Source organism: Gopherus flavomarginatus, chromosome 1, assembly GCF_025201925.1.
Source record: "Gopherus flavomarginatus isolate rGopFla2 chromosome 1, rGopFla2.mat.asm, whole genome shotgun sequence".
In the NCBI taxonomy this organism is placed as follows: Eukaryota; Metazoa; Chordata; order Testudines; family Testudinidae; genus Gopherus; species Gopherus flavomarginatus.
In genome coordinates this window covers 292616723-292641704 of record NC_066617.1, presented here as the reverse complement: position 1 = coordinate 292641704, position 24982 = coordinate 292616723, and the positions used below count along the sequence as shown (strand labels likewise).

Below are 24982 nucleotides of genomic sequence, written 5' to 3'. Positions count from 1 at the left end.
CCCAGCCACTCCTTGCAAGAGAAGAGGAAGTCCCATTCTCTCCTGCCCCCAGCCCAGCTGGGACTAGCCGCTGATTCTGGTTCAGAGTAGGAGCCACGGGTTGGGGTGTCCCCAGCCCTACCTATCTCATAGAACTGGAAGGGACCCCAGAAGTTCATCAAGTCCAGTCCCTGGCCTTCACTAGCAGGATCAAATACTGATTTTGCCCCAGATGGTCCCCTCAAGGACTGAACTCACAACCCTAGGTTTAGCAGGCCAATGCACAAGCCACTGAGCTATCCCTATCCCTGAAGTGAGTTATCTCTCCACTGGCTGTTCCGGATGCCTGAACGATGTACCTGTGCAGCTAGGGAGTGGTGCATGACTGCTCTTGCAGCTGCCATTTGCTTCGCTGTCATAAAGTCATTTTTCTGCGGGGAAGCAAAGAAATCTGCAGGAGACATGAATACTGTGCACACACAGTGGTGCAGAATTCCCCCAGGAGTAGCCACCAAACTTCCAGCAGCTCAATGTATCCAAAATAGGTAAGTAAATAAAAACTTCGGCCAAAACTTCAAAACTTCAATCTTGACTCACCTATTTGTTCTTACTACAGAGATGCAGGTCAGTTTGACTCCAAAATCTTTGACTATTATCACTAGCCACATCCCTACTATTAGTCACTTTCTTAAACACTGCTCTGCTAAAATTCTTATTTCAGTCTTCAGCTCCTTTCATCATGACTATTGTAATTTCCTTCTGTGTGGTTTCTTTACACACCAACTCACCATATTTTAATGTGTCCAAAATGATAATGTTCAACTCCACAGCCACACACCTCCTCATCTCCTTGCAGGTTCACAACCATGTCATCATCAACCTGAGATCAGGTGACCAAATTTCCCTATACTGAATACAGGACACGTGGCAAAATTACTCGTACTCAAGCAAGTTCAACAGCGATCAATCTGAACTATGCAGTACAAACGTTCAAATTAACATCAAGTTGACTGAGCCCCAGGTTAAAAATAAATACTGCATAGTTTATTTTTATTTAACTTCTTATCTTTTAAGGCTTTAGGGTTAACCCGGTGAGAGGTGATATACATACCCCTATTCCCCGCACACATACAGGCAGATGTGTCACACACACACACTGCCACACACTGACCAACCCTGCCCTGCATTCTCTGTCCTCCATGCTTGGCTGGGCCCCCTGGGATGGATCTCCCTCTCCTGGAACCTGCTGCCGCATCCTCCTGAGGCATGCAGGGTAACATGCTCCCCCCTCAGATTTCTGCCAGGGAATCTGACTGAGGGACTTCAGCGAACCCAACCAGAGAGGTAGCTCAGCAGGGGAGGGTGCCTTGGGGATGGAGCAACCCCGTGCTCCCTGGGAGCAGGACCCAGGGCGGGGTGGGGTGGGACAAGAGGGTGCTAAGCCCCTATCCTGGGGGCTGCTGTGTAGCCTGCAGGTTTGGGGTGTGAACAGGCTGGAAAATGCTCCCCTCCCCCACCATTCCAGAGACTAGCTGAGGGGTAGAGAGGCTTCCCTGTGCCAGTGCCATGTGGGGTTTTGGCACATGCTGGGTTTGGCTCCTCCTGGCCAGCGCCCTCGTCTGGAGGGTTTGGGGCTTTCCTGTGGTGCTGGCCTAGCCAAAGGCAGTGGAGGAAGGAAGGAGCTTACCAGAGAGGCTGTTGATGACTTGAGCTCTCTGACCAGGGGCTGGTTTTCTGCACAGCGCTGGGAGTGGGATGTTCCATGCCTGGGGGGGATATGGAGGAGCAGCTGGGCTGGGGGAGTGGGATGAAGGGCCGATGGGTAGGCAGCAGAGGCGACACATAATTGCCCACCGCCTGGCACCTGGACTGCACTCACCAGCCACCGCAGCTCACAGCGTGCAGCCAGCACCATCTGGAAACAGGATGCGGGGTGGGGGCATGGGCACTGCTGACTGAGAGTCAGCATGCAGCAGGGACTGTGCTGATGGATGAGCAGGGGGAGTGGCCGGCCCCACGCACTGCATCTTCACCCCGCCACCAGCTTTGCACACCCACCTCCATTGTTGGCCACTGGACCCCACCCCCTCACCACTGGTGGTGCGGGCGGCTGGTGAGCTGGGATCTGGCCAGCAGCAGGACCCACCATACTGATGGTGAGGAGAAAGAAAATATGGGACAATTTGCCTGTTCTTAAGAAAAAATCTGGACACCTGCAGGAGGGCTTAAATACAGGACTGTCCCTTTAAAAATGGGAGGCCTGGTCAGCCTAGCCTGAGACTCCAGTTGGTAGGAACAGAAGCAGCCAAAGCAGGGACGGTTGCACTGGGGTTGAGCAGGTAAAATGGGGCCCAGCCAGGGCCACATCTCCTCCCCTAGCATCTCCCCTAGACCCAATACTGTGGGAGGGGAGACCACCCTCGCTCTGGAGGCACTAAGACCCAGGTGGTGCCTCCCTTCCTCCCACCACATGGGCCTGTGAGAAAACTGCAAACAGGAGCTAGCCAAACTCCATCCAGTAGAAGGGACCTTTGGTCCTTTGAACATCCAGAGAACTGTCCACAGTTCTGACTGGATTTTCTCTGCCTTGTGCTCCAGCCCTTCAGGTTCCAGCTGCTCTTTCTAACAATTTCTTCACCTCATTTTCACTCCACACCATCCTCCCTTCCACTGTTCCACTATCCCCTTCCCTTCAGCTTACTCCTTCCTAGCTACTCCTCCCAAAAAAACAGTAGAACTAACACAGGGGTCGGCAACCTTTCAGAAGTGGTGTGCCAAGTCTTCATTTATTCACTCTAATGTAAGGTTTTGCATGAGAGTAATACATTTTAACGTTTTTAGACAATCTCTTTTTATAAGTCTATAATATATAAATAAACTATTGTTGTATGTAAAGTAAATAAGGTTTGTAAAATGTTTAAGAAGCTTCATTTAAAATTAAATTAAAATGCAGAGCCCCCTGGACCGGTGGCCAGGACTCAGGCAGTGTGAGTGCCACTGAAAATCAGCTTGTGTGCTGCCTTCAGCATGCATGCCATAGGTTGCCTACCCATGAACTAACGTGTCGTTTGGTGCCATCACACTGTTCACTCTGCCTGTGTGTTAGACCTCTTTCCCGATTCTGTCTCATCTATGCTTATGTAAGCTCTTTGGGGCAGAGACTTTCTACTACTTTGTTCATACAGTGCCTAGCACAATTGGGCCCATTCTTGGTGGCCATACAGTCATAGAAGATTAGGGTTGGAAGAGACCTCAGGAGGTCATCTAGTCCAACCCTTTGCTCAAAGCAGGACCAACCCCAATTAAATCACCCCAGCCAGGGCTTTGTCAAACCGGGACCTAAAAACCTCTAAAGATGGAGATTCCACCACCTCCCTAGGTAACCCATTCGAGTGCTTCGCCACCCTCCTAGTGAAATAAAAGGCACTACTGTAATAAACATGATTAATAATAATAAACAATAGGAATCAGCACATAATCTCTTCTGTATCCATTATCCGGGCACTTTCTCTCAGTTCTGTGTCTCCAAGATTCTTTCTATTCATACAAATCTAAACAGGATTTGACTGGTTAGAGAGAGAAAACGTTAGGGAAGAGAGACCAAGGGATTTGAACTAAATAGCGGGGACAACCTAAAAGAAATCTCTACCATTATCCCCTGTGGAGAGAGAGAGAAAGCGGGCATTAAAAAAGTTTGGTATTGAAGTTTCCAGTATCCCTGTGTTCAGTCAATAATGTGTCAGCAAGATTTAGCCACAGCCCCATTTTCGCTAGTGCCCTATTATAGATGCCATTTATATAGATGTTTATGCATATATAGCTATAACTGGCTTTGAAGCATTTTATGATACTTTAGTATGAATGTTACTGTTAAGACTTAATTGCATTGTATCAAATCACAATTCCACAGAATCATGGGAATTGCCTTCAGGGGAAGGAAGGATAAAAACTTATCTAATCTAGATAACGAAAAAAGTAGTTTTGGCTCTAGTGACAGCACAGGACAAACTTCCCACTTTTTCTTATCAATAAGTCAAGGTAGCAGCACACTGAAGTAGTTTTATTGTGGCTGTTTCTGACAGTGTTTTATTACCTAATCCACACTGATGAGTATTTGCTACATTCTGAGTTTTCTAATTCACAAATCTCTCCCTCTACTTCCTGGGTGGATTAAAAAAACACCCCAGCAACCCCCTTCCCCCCAAAAAAACCTACCAACCCCTGATATCACAAAACTGAATAATGAACAGTCTGGGGACACTATTTCCAAATATACACCCAATTTGACAACAGGGCAATAGCAATGAATTAAAAATGGCACTGGCATAATTTGGTTTATAATCTGTACTGGTGTAATGCTCTTGAAGCAATTATGTAACATCAACATATCAGCAAAACATATCTAAAAGCTAATGATTAGAAGTTCATTTTGAAGCAGCATAGTCCAGTGGATTGACCAGGGGGTAGAAGACAGGCATTCCTGATTCCAGCTCTTCACTGATTTGTTCTGTGGCCTTGGGCAAGTCACTACCCTGAGGATAATAATTCTTATTTTCCTACTATACCAGGGACCTGTAAAATTTAATTAGTTAATGTTTGAAAAGCACTTTGAAGAGAAAACTGCTATATAGATGTCTATTATATAAATTAATAAGCTACAAAATCAGTAGTGTGCAAAATTTTAAAAATGCAAATTTAGGTAAACATCTTTAGGAATATAAAATCCCAATATTCTACAATTTAATAACTAACATAAAGAAACAGGCAATGCTTAGATCAAAACCATAACCTTACAGGAGACAATTAAATGGTGACCCAAAATGTAGAACTTTATAGAGTCTAGGAAACAGGATCTTTAAAAGTTATTTTATTTGGGGTGGGTGGAAGATATGAAAGGGAGAGAGACACAGACACAGAGAATTCTCATTAACTACACAGTATTTCTGCAGAATCTCTAAAAGTGTAAACAAAGTATTCATTTATAAACATCCAAACTTTGTTAAAGTTTTGTGGTTGAATCCTGGCCTCAATACATTCAGTGGCAAAACTCCCATGGGCTTCAAGAAGCCCAGGATTTAACCTATAATGGTTTTATTAAACTCAGTTCTTTCTCCCAACTTACTTATCACACAATTTAAATATTTTCCTTTTAAGGAAAATATTACTACTTGTAATGGTACTCAGGCTTAGTGTCCGGCATTTAAAAGTGACACAGAAACAGAAAATACACACCTTAACGTCATTGTTCTTTGCTACGTCCTAATCTATTCAACAGTTATCCATCACTAATTCTTGTAGTGGAGATAGGAAAATATAATTTCTTGCAGACCAAACTAAACGGGTGTTTTTGTTTGTTTGATTTTTCAAATTAGCTTTCTTCTAGGAACAATTTGACAGTATCTCAGTTTCCTAATATATCATTATTTAAACAATACTATATCCTTTCTTAACAGACAGTTATGTCAATTTTGCAGGAATTTACTTTTGATTTAAAGCTTCAATCAACCTGGCACTTGTTCAAGGAAATATCTGACTTATGTGAAATCTGTTATCCTGGCAAGAGGCTCTTTCAGATACACTAGCAAATTTCCACACCAATGTCCCAAACCAATGTGCATGCTCTGAACAATACTGTTTGATTGAACTGACCAACCTTGCAAATTAAACTAATTTTTTTGTTTTTGCACAAATTGTCCAAAACCATTGCCATGTGCGAGAGGTACTTTATCACCTTTATAAAGAGAACAGATGGGGTTAAAATCACCAAGAAATGTATTCTTAAACAGCAAGCATGGTCATTTTGCATTGCTCTGGCCTATGAAGCATACCAAGTACACAAAGAGCTGTTCTATAAACATGTACAGACCCTGAAAGTTCTGATGCTGTTGTGTTAGGATCCTTTAATATAGCTTTAGGAACACATATGATTATGAGAATTACAATTCTATGATCTATTATGTGTTGTAAATGGCCACAGTAAATACACTGAATGAAATTAAATGACAGCCATATTAAATGCATATTACATGATGAACAATTTTGTTCAGAGGAAGAATGGTCCAGAGTTAGGGCACCAGCCTAAGATTCAGTTTCCTACTCTACTACAGACTTCCTGTGTGAACCTAGATAAGTCATTCAGCCTCTCTATGATTCACTTCCCCAACTGTAAAATCATCCCATCAAATCTATGCAAATTTTCAAAGTGAGCAGCAACAAGTGGTTATTGTCTCATGGAGGATAGATGTACTACCTCAGGAAGTAATGCTCCTGCAAATGCTGAAAAACACCTTCAGTTACAGCTCCTGGAGACTCAAGACAAAGCCCTTTGTAACCAGAGCAACAAACTGAAGTGAAATATCTCTAATATGCACAGCGCAGAAGTAGTAATGGCATTGGCTGAAGCAGGGAAAGAGACAGTACAAGTGTGAAAAATGAATGGATGACAGGAACAGAACTATAAATCTCAGGAGAAAAAAACATCCATATGTTTAAGTCAGAGGGGTACAAGGAGATTCTGACCTGACCATTACATACTATGTCTAACGGTGCTACACATACCATATTACTGGTCCCATACCTGTGCTGCCTATTAGGTCTACAGTGGTATTCCTTTCCCATTGATATATGTCTAGAAATACAATGTGCATCACAATCATAAACATTCAACAAAGCAGAATCATCATAATGATGTGACCCATCTGTCTGTTACAGCTATCCTCCTATTCCATTTTGTTTCTTACAGCTGTCCCCATATTCCATTTTGTTTTTGTTCTTCTCCTGTGGCCGCCCTTCCCTGGCTCTTAAGTTGTGTACCAGGGCCACTGCCCTTCTCAAAGGGAGGGCCCCTTAAGTTGTTTACCAAGAGCCACTGCCCTTCTCAAAGGGATGGCCACTTGTGCTGCGTGCTAAGTGGGACCACTGCCCTGTTCAAAGGGTTAGTCCTGTTATCACCTTGTTGAACCTGGGCTTGGTGTAGGGCAGGCAATGTCCAGAGCTGCAAGACCTATTGTGTTTTTAAGATCCTGGGCATGAGTCATAGGCCTCATGTGCTTTTGAGTCACCTATTGCACAGGACTCTGCCCAGGCATGTCTCTGTGCTTAACCTGCAGTTTTTCCCTCTGCCTCCTCTCCTGTGACAGAGGGAGCCTATCAGGATCACTGGCAGGAAACTGCCTAAGTTTGCCTTTAAAAACAGACATTTTTGAAACAAACATCAGAAAGGTTCCTGCATTGCTGCCTGGTCTGATCAGCCAGGGGTTTTGGGGGGTCCTTTCTCCGCTCTCGTTTTATTTTTGAGCATATCCCTGGTTTTTAACCCCCTCCCCCCACAAAGAACGAATTGCTGCCTGAGAGATCTCCTGATTATCAAGACCGTACCAAGCCCTCCTTGCTTCTTCTGATGTTACTGCTGCTTCTGCCTTTGCTGCTGCCTTGGGGACTGGTAAGAATCCTTCTGTAAAACTTTCCATACTTTTATTTTATTACTTTAGCTGCTGGCTCTGTTTCCCTAGCACACAGACTCAAGCTAAACCTTGGTCTGTGTCTTAAAACTTCTCTTAAAGTCCGCGGCGCTTTGCTGCTAAAAATAAGCTTGTGCCTCTGCTAAGCTCTGCTCCCTGCTTTCAGCTGTACCCACTGCTGCAGCCACCATCCCTTGGCTTCCTTGGGGGCTGCCTTGGGAGCTGTATCCTGGGCACATATCACTCTGCCCTCTGTGACTTCCCCATAGCATAAGGTGCACCGTAGGTTTTGCTTTTTAGTTTAATAAGTCATAGTTTGCTAAGACTGTAGAACTTGTAAGTTTCACCTGCCTTGTTATAGTTTGCTGTTTTGTTGCTCTGTATAGTTGCTTGTTATAGTTTGCTTAGAATTGTGATATTTGTTGTTTTGCCTAGTTGTTGATTCAGATAGATTTTAAAAAACCATTGCCTGGTTGTATTCTGTACCTGTTTTATTACTTTGTATAAGCTGCTTGTAATTTATATAAGTGTAATTAAGTTAGAGGATAGATAAGGTTTTTACTGCTTGAATTCGTCTGTCCCAATCTCTCCCTGAACTTTCCCGTGTCTGTTTTTCCCCCGCTCCAATCTCCCCCTCTGTGTACTTTTCCGTGTCTCCCTGTGGTAACTCCTTGCTGCTCCCCCACCCCGTGTAACTTCCCAAACCCTTTGCCGCTTCTTTCCCTTTTTTTTTGGGTGTCCCTCTAGCCCTTCTTTACACCTCTCTGCTGCCTCTCCCTGTATCCCATGTTCGTGCCCCTGCTCCTCTGCTGCCCCTCCCCTACCGAAGATCGCCATCACACTGCTCCGTTTGTCTTCACCCCGCTGCTCCGCAACTTCCCTGAAGTGCTCTCCGCTGCTGCAACCTGCTTCTTCCCTCAGCCATCTCCCCCATTCTCCACGAGCCTTCCCATCACTGACACGTTCAGCGCCCTCCCCTCTTGCTGCTCCCAGACTCCCCTTAAGTGCGCTCCAGCTGCTCTTGTCTCCCGTACCTCCAGCCCGCAGGCTCCTGAAGACTGCTCTGGGCTTCACCCCGCAGGGCTTCAGAGTCTCTTGCTGCTTGCAGCTGCACTCTCCTCTCGTTAGTTACCACTAATCACTCACTCCCCTCCCCCCTCCTGCTTCTTGACCCAGCTTTTAGGTACACTCTTGCTATCACAGCCTCACAAATTAAGTCAGTAATTTTCTACATTGCATAATTTTACTTATCACCCATATTGTATTATTGCACTGTGACTCACATTTTACTTGTGGTTATAACACCCCATTAGTTGCCTCCATTTTTATAATATACTTTGTATACCATTTTTATATAGAAGCTACCATTTTATTTTGCATTCCACACTGTATCTAGAGTTGTTCCTATATAAAGTTGAGTTGCTTATTGACTGTACTGTATCCCATTGTGCTGAACCCCACTTACTGTACCCCACTGTTAAAACTCCCTACACTGTTCAATAAGAACCCCCCCTTATCATTGTCTATTGTAAACACCTTATACACCCCATACCATCGCATTTCATTGTTAAATTCCCACCACTTCCTTTTTCCTTTAATAAAGAAATTAATTGGCACCCCACCTGTGTGGTAATTGCTCCCCAAGATCCCATATACCTGCAGGCAGGGACACCATCCAAAGAAGAATCTGTAGTAGAGACAGTGCCGCTATACTCAGCTTCATACATCTGAGCATCTAACAGCATCCAGCCCAATGCATCAAGGTCCCACTATCTGGATAATCAGTATGATAAGATATCCCAAATGAGTCTCCTATTAAATTCATCATTGGTACATCCACAGGTATCCAGAGTCTCGCCCACCCCAAAGGCTCCACACCAGCACCAAAATTTCTGTGACCCTATGAGACAGAAGGCAAAAGCAAAACGCATCCTTGTGCAGCATTAATTTGCTTACCTCCTCACTTCTTAATTTAATTTAATTTTTTTAATTGGTCCCTCAATGAAGATCTCTCACTCATTAAGCCAGGGGATCAGCCACATGGAGCAAGAATCCCACACCTACACAAACACCTTGGGAGTGTGGCCAGATAGGCTCTCCCACCTCTTGGGACCCAGACATGGCCTCAGCTGCCTAAACCTCCCATGAAAGACCAAAGAGATGGTATAGGGAAAAAAATTAAAATTCCAGTTTGCTTTTCCAAAATTTACAATTTTAACACTGCAGTAACACAGACTTTGTACTAAGGGCAAATCTGGTCTCCAACTTGTGCAGCAAAACCACTGTAATTTCATTGTAAAGGGACGGCAGGCTTCCAGCACCTCATGTAATGATATGCACCCCATGCACCATGGCAACCAATTACTGGGGGCCACATGGGCATAAGCTGGCTGGGCAAGGGAAAGAGACCAGGCGAGGGAGAGGGATGACAAGCTGCATGAAATGGGGGGAGGAGGGGAGACAGTGGGCAAAGCACTGTATCTTTGGGTGCTCTACTGATTTTTTGTGGCCTAGTGCATGAGTCTTACCATAAGCCTGACGGAGATCCCTAGTGCACATCTAGTATCTAGCTCTCAACAGAGGTTATTGTCCTATGAAGGTTTCAGAGTAGCAGCTGTGTTAGTCTGTATCCACAAAAAGAACAGGAGTACTTGTGGCACGTTAGAGACTAACAAATTTATTTCAGCATAAGCTTTCGTGGGCTACAGCTCACTTCTTCAGATGTGGTGTTGCCTTCAGAGCTGAGCACTGGAGAGCAGCAGCTGCTGGCTGGGAGCCCAGCTGTGAAGGCAGAGCCACCGCTAGCAGTAGCACAATAGTCAGGATGGCATGATATGGTATTGCCACCCTTACTTCTGCACTGCTGACTGGGCCCTCAGTCAGCAGGTGCCATTCCCCAGCCACCCAGCTCTGAAGGCAGCGCAGAAGTAAGGGTGGCAGTACCGTGACTCCCCCCCCAACATAACCCTGTGATGCCCCCTGCAACTCCCTTTTGGGAAGGACCCTCAATTTGAGAAACGCTGGCCTCCCCCTTGAAATCTATATAGTATAGCGTAAAAGCACACAAAAGACCAGATTTCATGGCAGGAGACCCGATTTCATGGTCCGTGATGTGTTTTTCATGGCCGTTAATTTGGCAGGGCCCTAATCAATACAAATATGCATGGCACTCTACCAACACAGATGTGACATATTGCTCACAACCTAGAGACCTCTATTATCTACACACTTAAGGTAACTAAGCCCAACAACTATTAGCAGCTGGAACAAATCTTCAAATTACACTGCCTTAATTTTATAATATATATTATAACTACCACCATAGGGCAGCAGAGAATAACATTAGAATCTTGTATACAGAAAACTCATAAAATACTGCAATGTATCTGTCAAATAATACACTGTAACTTTAGAGCTAGGCTATTGGATTAGCTTTGCTGAATTAAACAATGGCTATGAAAAGTGGTCAAAATAAAACCAAAATGTTTCAACCTGCCTGTTTTTCAAACAAAACAGGGAGGCAGAGAAACAAGTTTTCTGACAAAAAAAAGCTACTTGGCTGTTTAAAAAAATATTATAAAAGCCCTCAAGGTACTTATTTAATTAAGACGTAATAACCAACAAGTAGTTTTTAGCATTTAGATTAATATCTGGTTTTTGGATAGTAATTTTTTATTTTAGGATTAATATGGACATGGAACATGGCAGCCACACAAGAAGATGAACTGCAGTATTTAATTAGTGGACGGATGAAGAACAAGGTTTTCATACAGACCTTCCAAATAGTTATGGAAGAATAATTTCCAAAGATAACAATCTAAAAACACAGCTATATGTAAAAAATGTGTATTTAATTCTTAGATCATCAAAATGAAAGTCTAATATAAAGCAAAGCCCCTTCTTACATATACTGTTTCTTTAACTAGTAGATTCCCTTTCAAACTTTCACTGAATTTCCCCAGAGTTAACTCAACCTGGAGGATTTAGTTACTTCGGTGAGTTGGCAGCCATTGACTTCACCTCACTTGGGGTTAATGTAGAGGATGGCTGTTTTCTAAAATTCATTGTTACATCAAAATTAGTTCATGCTAAACAAATGTTTTGAGCAAATATGTTAAACTAAGCAACCATATTTTGCACACAAACTCACCAGCAATCACAATGAAAGACAAATTATGGTAGATATAACAGCGAAAGACAAATATATATATTCCTTATAAGGTTTCATTTCTGAAAGTGGAGTAGGAAAAGGCCCACTTCTGTCTAGCATCACGCAGTATTTACAGCACCTGCTGGCCAATTTTTCATTTCTTAAAAAAGTCAAGATTGCACAATATCAGACCCATAAAGCACAGAAAATGTTATTGGCATTCAGATCCCGCCAGGCCTTTAGGGGTGTGGTCTGTTCTTTCAACGCCTGTTCCACAATCTGGCACTTAAAGGCATGGCAGGTTCCCCTTACTGCATTAGTCAAACACAAGTTACTGTCCTTGAAACTGGGTGAAATTTAAGGGCCTGTGAAAGACTGGAGATCAGACTAGATGACCTAATGTTCCCGTCTGGCCTGAAACTCTATAACTATCTTAAATATTATGTTAATTCTATATTTAATTATTAGAAGAAACTTAATATCTCACTTGTGAAACAATATGTTCTACAAGATCTATGGCACCAGGCAATCACCTGTATATCCAAGGACGGAAACAGATTGATTGAGACAGGTACATATACTGACACTTCTTTCTAGATTCGCAGCTACATATGTGGTGTGTATGACAGAGATATATGAAGGAAATATGATACATTTACATATCACAGTCAAATTAGATTTCCTTAGTGTGGCTTTTGAAGCAAACTCACAGATTACTATTTAAATAAAAACTGTAGCAAGAATGTGTTGATTTTAGGTTACTGAATGTCTTAATTTAATTCTTAATCTCAAGACTTGTTTAAATAATATTCAACACATTTCCTCCCTCCACCCCCCAAAATCAATCATGGAATAAATTATTAGCCAAAAAAACACAACTTTTCATTATTTGAACAGTTTTACAGATGTTCAAATAATATTAATCAATTAAAATAGCTAACATTTGCCTGCCAATCATATATTAAAATATTTGCAATTTGACCTTTCTTCTCCATTAATCAATTGGCACTATTTAGTACAAAATAGATTTATTTTGGGTTATTTTTATTTTTCTATCTTATTACATGTTCTATAAACTGGAAATAAAATACTAGGCACTTCAGGTCCTGGGATTTGTAACCAATAAATCCAGAATGTTGTGCTAAATCATCAATCAAACAGAGTCATCAACAGTGAGACATCTTTCCCCCCACCATGTCCTGCTGAGAACTTCCTCAGCATATTGAAAGAGGTCAATTAAAGCAACAGAGAGAACACAATGTCCTCTCCATAACTTAATCCCTCTTTGCTTGAGTGGGATATAAATTGGTGCCAGGCTGTTACTGTGGTTGACTGGAACTTGAGTGAATCAAAATCTATCTCTACACAATGAGCTAGGGCTGTGATTTCCCCGCTTGAGGACACATACTTGTGCTAGCTCTCATCAAGTTAATGTGAATATCAATACCAGTGTAGCTGCCACAAAGGCATGGCATGGACAGGTTTCAGGTGGGTTTGTACTCAGCACCGCTCTCCTGTGCTTCTGCTGCCAGTGCTACTGAGGCTATGCTGCTATTTAATGCTTGCGCTAGCTAGAAGTTAGCTATCTTGATATGTGTACACTAGCCAACGAATGACAATGCTGATTCATAGTATAGACAAAGTCAAAGTCTCATTGGGGAATCCCACGCTGTGTTATTTAGTTCTGAGAGGCAGGCCCTTCCTGGGATGTGATGACTTATTAGGTTAGCCATATCCTCACATACTGTCAGCTACCAATTCTCCATGCAGTTTGTACTTGGAGAATCTATACTGTCAGTGCACAGACTCTCTTTTTTGGGTGGTACCAGGGACATAAAGTTAAAAAAAAATTCTAGGGGTGGATCAGATGAACTCCATCTGCCTAAATTATGCAAAAAAATGCATTCACCCAATATGTACCTTCTCAGACTAGTTTAAGCAAATAATGTATCACTTTGCAACTACCAACTTTTCGGCTGATTCTAGTAAGCATAAAACATCAGAGTTATCTAATTGTTCTAGTGCCTTTAAACCCCAAGTGAAGTTTTTCGATGCATTCATGATAAACGTTTAGTATTTTAATCTCACTTTCAAAACTTCCATCTTTTGATTTATTCAGCTGAAGGAATAAATTATTTTTCAAGCCTGGAGACTCAAATTCTATTTCTGGCGCTGCTTCAGACTTCCAGTTGATCTTTATACTTCACCTCATTTTCCTCACCTATAAAACGGGCATGGTAATACTTATTTACCTCACAGTGGGTTACCTTCTAGCTGCCATGGTGATGGAGCAAGCTCATGCATCAATAAAATTAATAAATACAATTCAAGCAAACTTTTAATGGAAAAAAAACCCACTAACAAAATAAAAATTGAACCAAAGAGTTATAATTTGCCTAAAAATAAACAGAAAAATAAAAGTAATGGAAAAACCTGACTGGAGTCTTTTACTAATTTCCTTTCATGTATGGTATCAGAGGGGTAGCCATGTTAGTCTGGATCTGTAAGAGCAGCAAAGAGTCCTGTGGCACCTTATAGACTAGCAGACGTTTTGGAGCATGAGCTTCCATGGGTGAATACCCACTTCGTCGGATGCATCCGACGAAGTGGGTATTCACCCACGAAAGCTCATGCTCCAAAACGTCTGTTAGTCTATAAGGTGCCACAGGACTCTTTGCTGCTTTCATGTATGCTCTTCCTTTCGAAAACTGTAGATAGTTCTCTCTAGAAAGCACTGTAAGAGACCTCCCAGTTCTGCCATGAGCCAAGGACATTTTTTTAAACAAACTGAATAATTTAACAAGGTTTTCCCCTTAAACAAAAACACCAAAACTTTGAAGTTGTATAAAGGAGAAGAAAGAATTTCACTCTGAAATTTGTTCTAACAATGAGTCAGGACCACACACCAAAAAAAGGAGAGAGAGAGAGAGAGAGAGACGGTAATCTCCTCCTGAAGGGACTGAAGCTGAACTGAAAGATGCTGCCATGTATGCTGGCTCAGGGCTCGGATGACATATCTGCAGAATAGCTCATGACTGGTGCTTCCATTAGCCATTGAACACCTTGGCAATACTTATCTCATCCTGAGAATGTGATACTTACTCTTGTACAGCTCTGGCTATGGAGAGGGCCGTGGATCCAGTTTCATTAACACTATCTAAGGTCACATTTGGCAGGTCATCATCATCACTGTCACTTTTAATTTGTCTGGGAGATATGCCTCTGGGGTCCATTTGTGCTGGAAAAGAGACATATAATGGATTAAAGTTAGCGTGATGAAACTAATCTTGTCCCAGAATAACATTAGGGTGTACAACACTTCCATACTGTTATACTGTATATAGCACCTTTCTCCTTTAGCTTCACAAGATAATGAATATATGAAATCGTGTAGTGTATCTACAGCTTCTGTTAGCTACAGATACACACAAACATATTTGCAAATGCACAAAATGTCAATATATGTATTTTATATATATGGATACTGCATACCCATGAACCATTAAAATAAAATAAAATTGAACATATTTTAATCTTTAAACATTCATTTTACCTTTTGGGTATTTATTTTTTTTTGTCTTTTGGGGTTGTTTTTGGGTTTCGTTTGTATGATTTTACATATTTCTGAATGGAGATTTAGGGCAAAAATTTAGTGGTCACTTTTGCCCATTTTGAGACATCTAAGACCTCACTCAAAATCAAACGGTGAACTCTCAAGTGCTCCTTGGAGAGGAAGAACGTCCCAGTGGCTATGGTGTTATCCTGGGTGTGTGTAGAGACCCAACTCCAATTTTCTGCTCCATTGCAGATATCACATGTGACCCTGTGTTTCAGTTCTCCAACTTTAAAATGGGGACAAAGTACTTTACTACTTCACAATGGTATTATGATACATTAAAGATTGTGAGGCATTCAAATACTCCTATAATATGGGCTATATAAGTAGACAGCCAAATTCCCAAGAATCAGTTGCCACTTGAGAACGTTGGTCTTAATTTTTAGTTTACACTGCTCTACAGCCAAAATGCTTCTGAAATAAATGTAGTCCAACTTTACTAATTCTGAGTCACTGAGAACGAAAATGATGCTTAAAATTGTTGATTGGCTCTAGTTTTCAAGATGTGCTATTGGGTCAGTATATACGACCCTTGACTTGGGAATGGCGCAGGATAAGTGAGTTATAAAGGGAAGGGATCTCAATTTAAACCAGAAATGACTAAAATACATCTTTGACTGGATCTATGAATAAATCTATGACTGGGTTTGGACAGTACTTGCTTTTTAGGCAAAACAATGAATGATGCAATCTGAAGTTGGTATTGCATCATACATGATATGAATTGCATCATGTTATTTCTAGAAGTTATGGATGATGCAATCATAACGAAGCTTACATCACTCTGCTCAACAAATTGCCCTATATCAGCTCTAAAAATCATACAGTGTCTTGCTCTCTTATTTGTCAGTGTTTGATTTTGCAAAGGGACATATTTCTGTTTAGCCAAAGTGAGCAGAGATGCCTCGTACTTGTGTGAACAGTGCAGATAACTTCTGCTATGTTTGTGGTGAAGTGACTTTTGCATCACAAAAGTGCAGTATAACCACTATGGTTAAGAAAGCCTATCTCCTTTATTTTGGCTGCAAAATTGGAGATCAGGACAAGAGCTGGGCCCCACACATATGCAACAACACTTGTGCAACAAATCTTCGCCAGTGGTTGAACAGGAAAAGGAAATCTATGCCTTTTGCAGTGCCAATGATTTGGAGAGAGCCAACAGATCATCCCAGCAATTGTTACTTCTGTATGGTGCCTCCAGTTGGGAAAGGTGTGTCAAAGAAGAAAAAGTGGACTGTGCATTATCCGAACATTCCATCAGCTAGACGCCCAGTACCCCATGGAGAAGGACTGCCGGTTCCTGATGCACCAGAATCATTCTCACTTGAGTCAGACAAGGAAGAAGAAGAGGATGAAACTTCTGGTCTTGAACCATCAATGTCACAGGACCCACATTTTCTCCATCCTCCTCCTCTGAACTACACCTCATAACACAAGGTGAACTGAATGACCTTGTCAGGGTTTTGGAACTGCCCAAGAGTAAGGCAGAGCTGTTGGGCTAGACTACAGCAGTGGAATCTCCTGGCAGGCTATCAGGGCAAATGGAGCCCATCAATGTTTGCAGACTATTGCTGGACAGTGACAAGAGATGCTCCATTTAATGAATACAAGAGACAAGCCAAGAAGCGCCGAGTAGACACTGAATAGGATTAAATTATGTACATAACAGTTTTTTGCCTTTTGTTTCATAATCAATTTTATTGATATAACCCTTTTGCTGATTTTTAAAGTGTTACATAAACAGGACAGGTGAAATATTATCATGTAAAGCAACCATAAATACACGAAAAGACCTAGGTTTACAATTTAGCATTAAAACTCTACTATCTATACAATATACATAGACATAAAATGTAAAAACTTAAATATCTTAGAGACAGTAGCCAATCAGTTGTTTTAATTGTCATATTTGAATTCAGCACATCAAAATACATAATAAATATAACATTTTATCTCTGAAGCAGACGACTTCTCAAAAATTGTAGACCAGTGTTATCAATGCACTGTGCACAGCCTTTAGGCATAGTTGTCATTTCTATTTTTCTGGTTAAAGATCTTAATAAAGACGATAATTATAAAAAACTTTCACTAGGCTAACATAGTAAGTCAGAAATACAGTAGTGGGTGCACTTGCAGAAATTAATTAATTATTTTACAATATTTTTCTGAGACATATTGCATAATTTAGTCACCATATTTTTTGTTGATATGTTTGTCGTGTGCTTTGGTTGTTGCATGTAGTAAATAAAATATCAGACATTTGTAAGAGGAGGGGTTGTTGACTCTGACAACGATAAAGTCTATACCTTATAACTGCACTGAGATGTTTATTGACTGCATTTCAATTTTTGAAAAGTCATTGGTAACATGCTTCATTGTTCCAAAACTACAAGCACCATATTCTAGTCACACATTGCACACTCTAGTATACAACATGTGTTTAAACATCAGTTGCCAACATAAGCGGGTAATTTGATTTGAAAGTGGTTGACTGCTCATCACTTCTGATTTTACCAGAGAGAAAACCAATCAGAAAGAAACGTCATGTTTGAGAATTCCTGATCGCCAAATGGCTATGGGCTATTAGAAGCAGTTGTAAAATGTGAAATAATTACCATCAGTGTTACCTATTTTTGCTGATTTTTAAAAGTGAAATGTGTTGCTTGTTACACTAGTTATATAATTATATGAAGCAGATAGTTATATGTTGTTAAATGTGTGAAAATAAATATGTGAAGTTAATGAAGTTTAAATTAAAAAGAACAAAACATATTGCACTCGATATTTTCAGCTAACAGCAGCATAGTCTTTCTCCCCTGTAACATGAAGGCCAACTCAGAAGCCTCCTGGCTGTTTACACTCAAATGTAGCTTTGTCAAAGATGTTTAACAGTTAGTTTATGATGCAGCTGCCATTATATATTAATGTTGTAAATTTAACTTTGCTTCTTTTTAAATAAAAGGAGCTGGGTTAAATAAAGAAGAAAACTGTCTTAGGCATGTTTATTCATTACACAACATGCCATCTAGTCTTTTTATTATGTGGTATTGCCGACTCTTGAGATTTTGTTGCATGTCTCAATATTTGGTGTTTTTCTTAAAGTACCAGGTGCTTGAGGCATGTGATGAGGTGAAAATCTCATTTAATTTAAAAAAGCAAATTTCTAGCCCTTATGGTTGCAGAAAAATGCTTGAAAATGTGACCCAAGTGTCCCTAAAAACTCAGATGCCAGAAGGCAAATAAAAGAATAAAAATGTATTATCTTTCAAAAATCTCATTATTTTAAAGCCAATTTCACAATTTTAATGTTTGGGGCTGGCAATACTGATTAAGTTGCATACTTAATAGAACAAATGCTGTTCCATGTTATGCCGATGCAGCCTGCTGAAGTTAAAGGAATTGTATTGTGTTAATAGAGCATAATTTGGCCCACTGGGCACAGCTTGCATAACTGCAAGTCTATGATCATGACAATACCAGGTGTCTTGTGTTGCGTATTCTCTGCAAACTGTAGGCTCTCCCACGCTTTCAAAATAGTGAAAATCAAAATGCTGTGGTGGGGGAATTAAGCACTGTTAGCAAAGAGGAGTGGCTTTTCAATCTAATTTATGGTGATGGCTAATTGGATTGATGCCAAACTATATAAAATCCACACATTATCATTAAGGAATTTATTTCTATTCCCTCATTTTTTTCTAATCTGTCAGCCCCCATACCCATCATCTCAGCATTCTTCTTAGTTCCCCCTCTCCATATGTGGCCTCTGCTCCTTCCCATTACCACATAACTTGCAGTTCTCTTATGTCTTCTGATAGCTCTCACCCCTTTTTTGGTCTCCCCTCTCCCTTTGTGCCCACTTGCCTATTCCCAAACAGACGTGCAGACACTAGGATGGCTTTCACAAGTCTCTGGAGAGGAGGTTGGCTCCTTGCCTCGTAAACTGTCACACAATGCCCTAATATTTTCAAAGGACTCTGTGAGGAGCTCAGCAGGGTGGATTCTACCGCTCTCCTTCAGATTTTATTACACAAGTTGGTGACAACTTGGTGAGCCCAGAAGGCTGAACTCCTCCTTTTTCATCCCAAGTAAGTTCCATTGTTTCTCAGAGCAGCTGCAACTGTTGTGGGGAAATGCAGCAACTAAAGCTATTCTCCTCTCAATAAGATCCTTACAGATAACTGATTAGCTGATGCCCACAAAGAGAGATCTCCTGCTCACCTCTGACTATAGTGCCCAAGCTGCACAGCAGAATTCTTCTGCTTGGGCAGGGCTGGCTCACGTTTTGGCACCTGAGGCAGGGAGCTCAAATGATGCCTGCATGCCCCCTTGCTTGGGCCAAAACTTTGAAAGGTCTCAACTCTGCCTTCTTCCTGTTCTACTCCTTCTGCGAACTACCCCAATAAAGGAGAACTAACAACTTAAAATGCCTTGTTCAAAAATTTTAAGTAACACTTAACTTTCAAACACCTGAACAGCAAATGTAACTTATCTGGATAGTAAACACTGGCATTTTTATCTCTTTGAATAATCAAAATGGTGCTTTCCATGCCTTCTTGATTGCAAAGATCTGAACTGCTTCTGAAGGTCCACAGTCTGGGCCAGCTCACGCTCTACTGGGATAGTTGCAAGGCTGACCAGCCTCTCCAATGTCATTGTGGGGCGTAGATGTGTTTTTATTAACTTCAGCTTGGAGAAGCTGCGTTCTCCATTGGCAACTGCTACAGGAAGTGTTAGAAGTATGCGCAGAGCAACAAAAATATTTGGAAAGAGGGTGGTCATCTTATTTGTGCACATATATTCCAGAACAGCCTTTGGAGTTGATCCTGCTGAAAAGTATCTTGAAAGGGCTTTCAGATCAGACCTAAATCACTTGCATCAATATGGCGCATGTCACCATGTGTCAACACTGTCTCTAATGCCCTGCATTGCTAGTATAGGTCTTCTTCAGGTATAGTAAGGAATTTTGGAATATCATACAACATTCCAAATATACTGCTGTGTTCCTTGAGCTGCATGAAGCGTTCTTCAGCTGATGGTATTGCACAATCTAGCACCTGGTTAAAGAATTCAACTTTGAACTGTTGTTTGGGGTCTCTTATGGGATTATCCCATGCCTCGTAATCAAAATGTCTTCTTCTTCGGTGACTCTTGTATTCTTGAATGGGTGGGAAAATAGCTTCAGTGTGAAGTTCCTCTGCCAACTTCTGTGCACTTTTCAGAACATTTTGAAATCCCTCATCTGACTGGTAAGACTATAGGTATGACTTTGCTTTCTCCAATTGTTCCATTGCTCCAGATATATCAAGGTCAACATCTTGGAGTCTTTTGCTTACAACATTTATTTCAAACAGTGTGTCATACCACAACACTAAGCCACACAGAAATTTGAAGTTATGTATGTTTCTGGTGATTCCATTTCCCTCTGCCACTGTTCTCTCACAAAAAGTTCCTGCCATCGCATTACCCTCCATAATAGCAACTATGGCATCATCTGTCTTCCCAACTTGGTGTTAGATAGACTTTCACTTGATTTTCCCATCATATGGCACTCAGTTGTTTCAATGTCAGAGAGGATGTTCCCAGATGTTGCTTCAAAATTTGCCATCGATGAGTTGATGCAGAGAAAAATACTTAGATGCTTTGAATTACATTAAAAAATTTAGCAGCCTCACTAGAAGCTAATGCTGCATCACTGACCACCAAGTTCAATGAAAGAACTGCATGGGACAAAAAAAGCTCGAGGGTTTAACTCTTGGGTCCATGTCTGCACTCCTCTGTTCTTTCTTCTCATGATGGCACCATTATCGTAGCCCTGACCTCTCATGTCAGCTATCACAATTCTCGTATCTTCCAGCTTTTTAAGAAGCACATTTGTCATAGTATCAACAATGTCAATAAATTCTAGAAAATGCTCTCTGACAGTCACCACAGCAGGGACATTTTCACTAGGTTCTGTTGTTGTTATAAAACACAAATAAAGTAATTTGTTCTGTATGACTGATGTCAGGTGTGCAGTCCAGAATAACAGAGTAATATCTTGGTGACTTCAGATCTGCCACAATCTTCCATTTGACTTTTGTTGCCGGTAACTGTATGATCTCCTTTGGAATTGTTTTTCCAAGGTAGTGGTGTGTGTACATTTCTTGGGTGGTGACTCTTCTTAGATGCTCCTGGAGTACAGCATCAAACTCAGCCATCAACTCCACAATTTTAAGAAAGTTTCCATTCTTTGGCACATACAGCTGATCTGAAATGCCACGCAGTGCCAGGTTTTGGGTAGCAGGCATTCTCACAATGGCAATGAGCCTTTTCAAAACATTTTGCCAGTAAAGAGACTCTGATGCAATCTTCTCTTGATGCTGATCATCTATGGTGGCCTTTAACCTTAGTCTCATCTCAAGCTCTTTCCACCTATGGAATGCTCTGTGGTGATTTGCTGCCTTCTCATGGCATGCCAAATTTCTAGCCAGATTTTTCTAGTCCTTTGTTCCTGTAACACCCAATGTGGCTGGAACATTAGACTGAAAGAGTATGCAACAAAAACAGTATAGAATATCAGGGTTGGAAGGGACCTCAGGAGATGATCTAGTCCAACCCCCTGCTCAAAGCAGGACAATCCCCAGACAGATTTTTGCCCCAGATCCCTAAATGGTCCCCTCAAGGACTGAACTCACAACCCTGGGTTTAACAGGCCAATGCTAAAACCACTAAACTATCCCTCCTGCAGTATTCTGGGTTTTTGAGTAATATGCCATGGCCTCTCCATTTTGTCACCACTGGGGATTTCACACCAGTAATGTGTTAGATGGAAACTTCTATTTTCATTGTCTTTGGGGAACATGAAGTTTTTCAGTTGCTGTGGCCCATGCAGTACAAGGAAGTCCCTCAGGCTACTGCTCAAGTGGGTCCACAGTTCTGGATCATCTAGACTTAAGGAACTAAACTCAGCAGCAGCTGTTTCTTGTGCCTCTGCCACACTCTTCTCTGATCTACACTTTTCTTCAGAAATGTGCATGGTTACATCCATTTGAGATGGAGATATGGATGCTGCAGTAGCTGCCAGGTCACCTGCACTCTGACTAACTGGAAGATCAGGCATCTCCTCACCACTCACATCCTCACTGGGGCCGGAAGGCTCACCATGAACATTTGTGTCTATGTATCCCAGGAGAGCTCCTTTCTGCTTAGATAGAAAAGCTTCCTTTGCCTTTTTTCTTTTTCTGAATGCCGCCCCAGAGGGGTGTTTTCTTCTTTCACTCATGACTGCTGTTCTGTGCCAGCTATAGTGGCTCTCAACACTCAACTGAAGGGGACAAATAAGCAGGCTGGTAGCAGGGCCTGAGTGAGGGAAGATATCAGTGTCTTAAGGGCCTAACTGGCTCCTACTACTTCAGTTGACTGCGTATTCTCCTCAAGTGGGTTCAGGGAAGCAGCAGGAAACAGCAAGCTCCCCGAGAAGCTGGTGTTAATCAGTCCAGGCTCCTGGGGATGCTAGAGAGGGACATAAGAGGCTCCTCCTCCTCTCTCTCCCTGCAGCTCCTGCTGCTTTCTGTTATCTCCTCTCACCTTTTCTCCTGCCTGCCTGTTATGTCTCTTGTGCCCTCCTTCCTCCAGCACAGCACTCCACCATCTCTGTGCATCTAGAGCAGAGAGATAACATATGCACCAGCAGCAGACACAATCTTCTACACACTGGGCCTAGTGGCACCCTCCCACAGTCTGAGACGTGAGGCAGCTGCCTTAGTTCACCTCATGGTAAAGCCAGCCCTGTGCTTGGGGCTGTGGGTGGGAAGTAGATATGTAAGAGTACCAGAAAAGCAGCTCCACAACTTGTGAATTTGGAACCCCATAAAACAAAACAATTTTTGGCTCCAATCCAGCAATTGATTGCTGGGGTATAGTCCAAGGCAGATTAAGGTAGGGGCTTTAGGGGCTGCAGCCCAGGGCCTCAACTCAAGGGGGACCCTGCAAAAATAAATCACAGGCAGTGATCTCTGAGACACTAAAAGGGGTGCTCAGGCAGGCTTCCTGCCTGCCCTAGCCCCACACTGCTCCCGGAAGTGGCTGGCTGCTGGCATGTCTCTGTGGCCCCTGGCAAGGGGTGGCGAGGAGGCTCTGCGTGCTGACCCACCCCCAGCACCATCCCCTACAGGGGCAGAGCTTGTGGGTGCGGGCAGCGTATGGTGACCCACTGCCCCCCTCCCTTCCAAGGGGCGCGCAGAGAAGTGCTAGCAGCTAGCTGCTTCCGGGAACAGCGTGAGGCTATGGCAGGCAGGCAGGCAACCTGAGCCCTGCTGCACGGCGGCCGGGAGCCGCTTGGGGTAAGCACCTCCCAGCCAGAGCCTGCACCTCACACCCCCTCCTCCACCTAACCCCCTGCCCCAGATCAGAATTCCCTCCTGCACCCAAACTCCCTCCCAGACCCCTCCTGCACCAAACTTCCTCCCAGGAAAAATACTTGTATACAGAGGCCCCACAAAATCTAATAGCCCTGGGTCCACAGGAGAGTTAATCCGGCCCTGGTACAGTCAACTAAGGATTAGGGGCTTTTTCTTTATAGTTTCTTCCATATAAACTGTATCCAAAAATATTTTATAGAGTTAAGAATACAGGCCAAAATGTTCAAATTCAGATGACCTAGAGTTAGATTCCAAAATCTGTATTTTGGTATAAGCGCCCTGATTTTCAGTTGATGAGCATGTCCCACTGAAGTCAGCAGCTCTGAAAATAAGGCCACTTTCATTTAGACATCTAAATATAGCTTTAAGAGATTTTTGCTTCCAGGTTTGTATATGCTGCTCACAGTTATTAAATAATGATTTGTAGTTATTACTGGAATAACAAACAACAGAATGTGAAAGAGAATTAAAAGATTTAGACAAGGGAGAAAAGATATGTTAGCAAATGGGACATGAAAATTGATGAAGAGCCAGTGATGAAACTGGCAGGCAATGTGCAGCTGTACCCACGCAATACATCGTAACCGTAACTTGTGTTGCACCTTGCTTTCCAGATCTAGCCCTGCTTTGAGCAGAGACTCTCAATTATGCTGCGTTGTCTGGTGGTTTTGTGAAGTGCGAAGGAGGCTGGTGCTAGGCAAGCAGAGAGAATGAGGAAAAGAGTGGGTGAGTGTTGTGAGGGGACAACATATATGCTGGAAAAGATCCATGGAGAGTTATAAAAATAAGCATTTTGTACTGGAAGCCGAATAGACTGGGGAGGCAGTGGAGGAATATGTGAGGATGTATGTGAGTTTAGAGAGCTGAGGAGGCCATAAGGCTCTATGTTTATATGAACCTGAAGGACAAATGTTCCTTTTAGTTGAAACAGTGTAGAGATTAGCTCTTGACACACTAGCACATATTCAGTAGGGCCCTATCTCCTCTCACTGCCCCCATTAGCAAAATTAATCAGAAAATTTTAGAAGCCTGTTTACTTTTAGAAGCCAATCTTTCAACACACCAACAACACAGCAAAAGTCTGTTCCAATCACTGCAGCACTCAGGCTATTGCTTCAAAACCACAATTGTAATATTTTGACCTTTTATTAAAAATATACAGTTACAGCAATGGGATTGTAATAAAATAAAATTAAACACAGACAAAATTCATTGTTATATGTCTGCTGATATTAGAACAGCTACTGGAGTTTCATTTTCATAAAGACTCACACATACCACCATTTTTGCCATTTGTAGGAAAAATTACCTAAAAGAATAAAATCATCGGGTATCCACTCAAGTTTAACAAGAGTTCCTTTAAGAAAAATATAAATAA

General features: G+C 42.0%; 1 protein-coding gene across 4 annotated transcripts in view; it reads right to left on the bottom strand.

Annotated features, from left to right (window-relative positions):
• KLF12 (KLF transcription factor 12) overlaps window positions 1-24982 on the bottom strand; it is a 367145-nt gene that overhangs the window by 93084 nt on the left and 249079 nt on the right. For all 4 annotated transcript variants that reach the window (XM_050950134.1, XM_050950124.1, XM_050950116.1 and 1 more), the window contains exon 5: window positions 14692-14827. In XM_050950134.1, the coding sequence (XP_050806091.1) occupies window positions 14692-14827 (136 nt within the window). The remainder of the gene's footprint in view (window positions 1-14691; window positions 14828-24982) is intronic.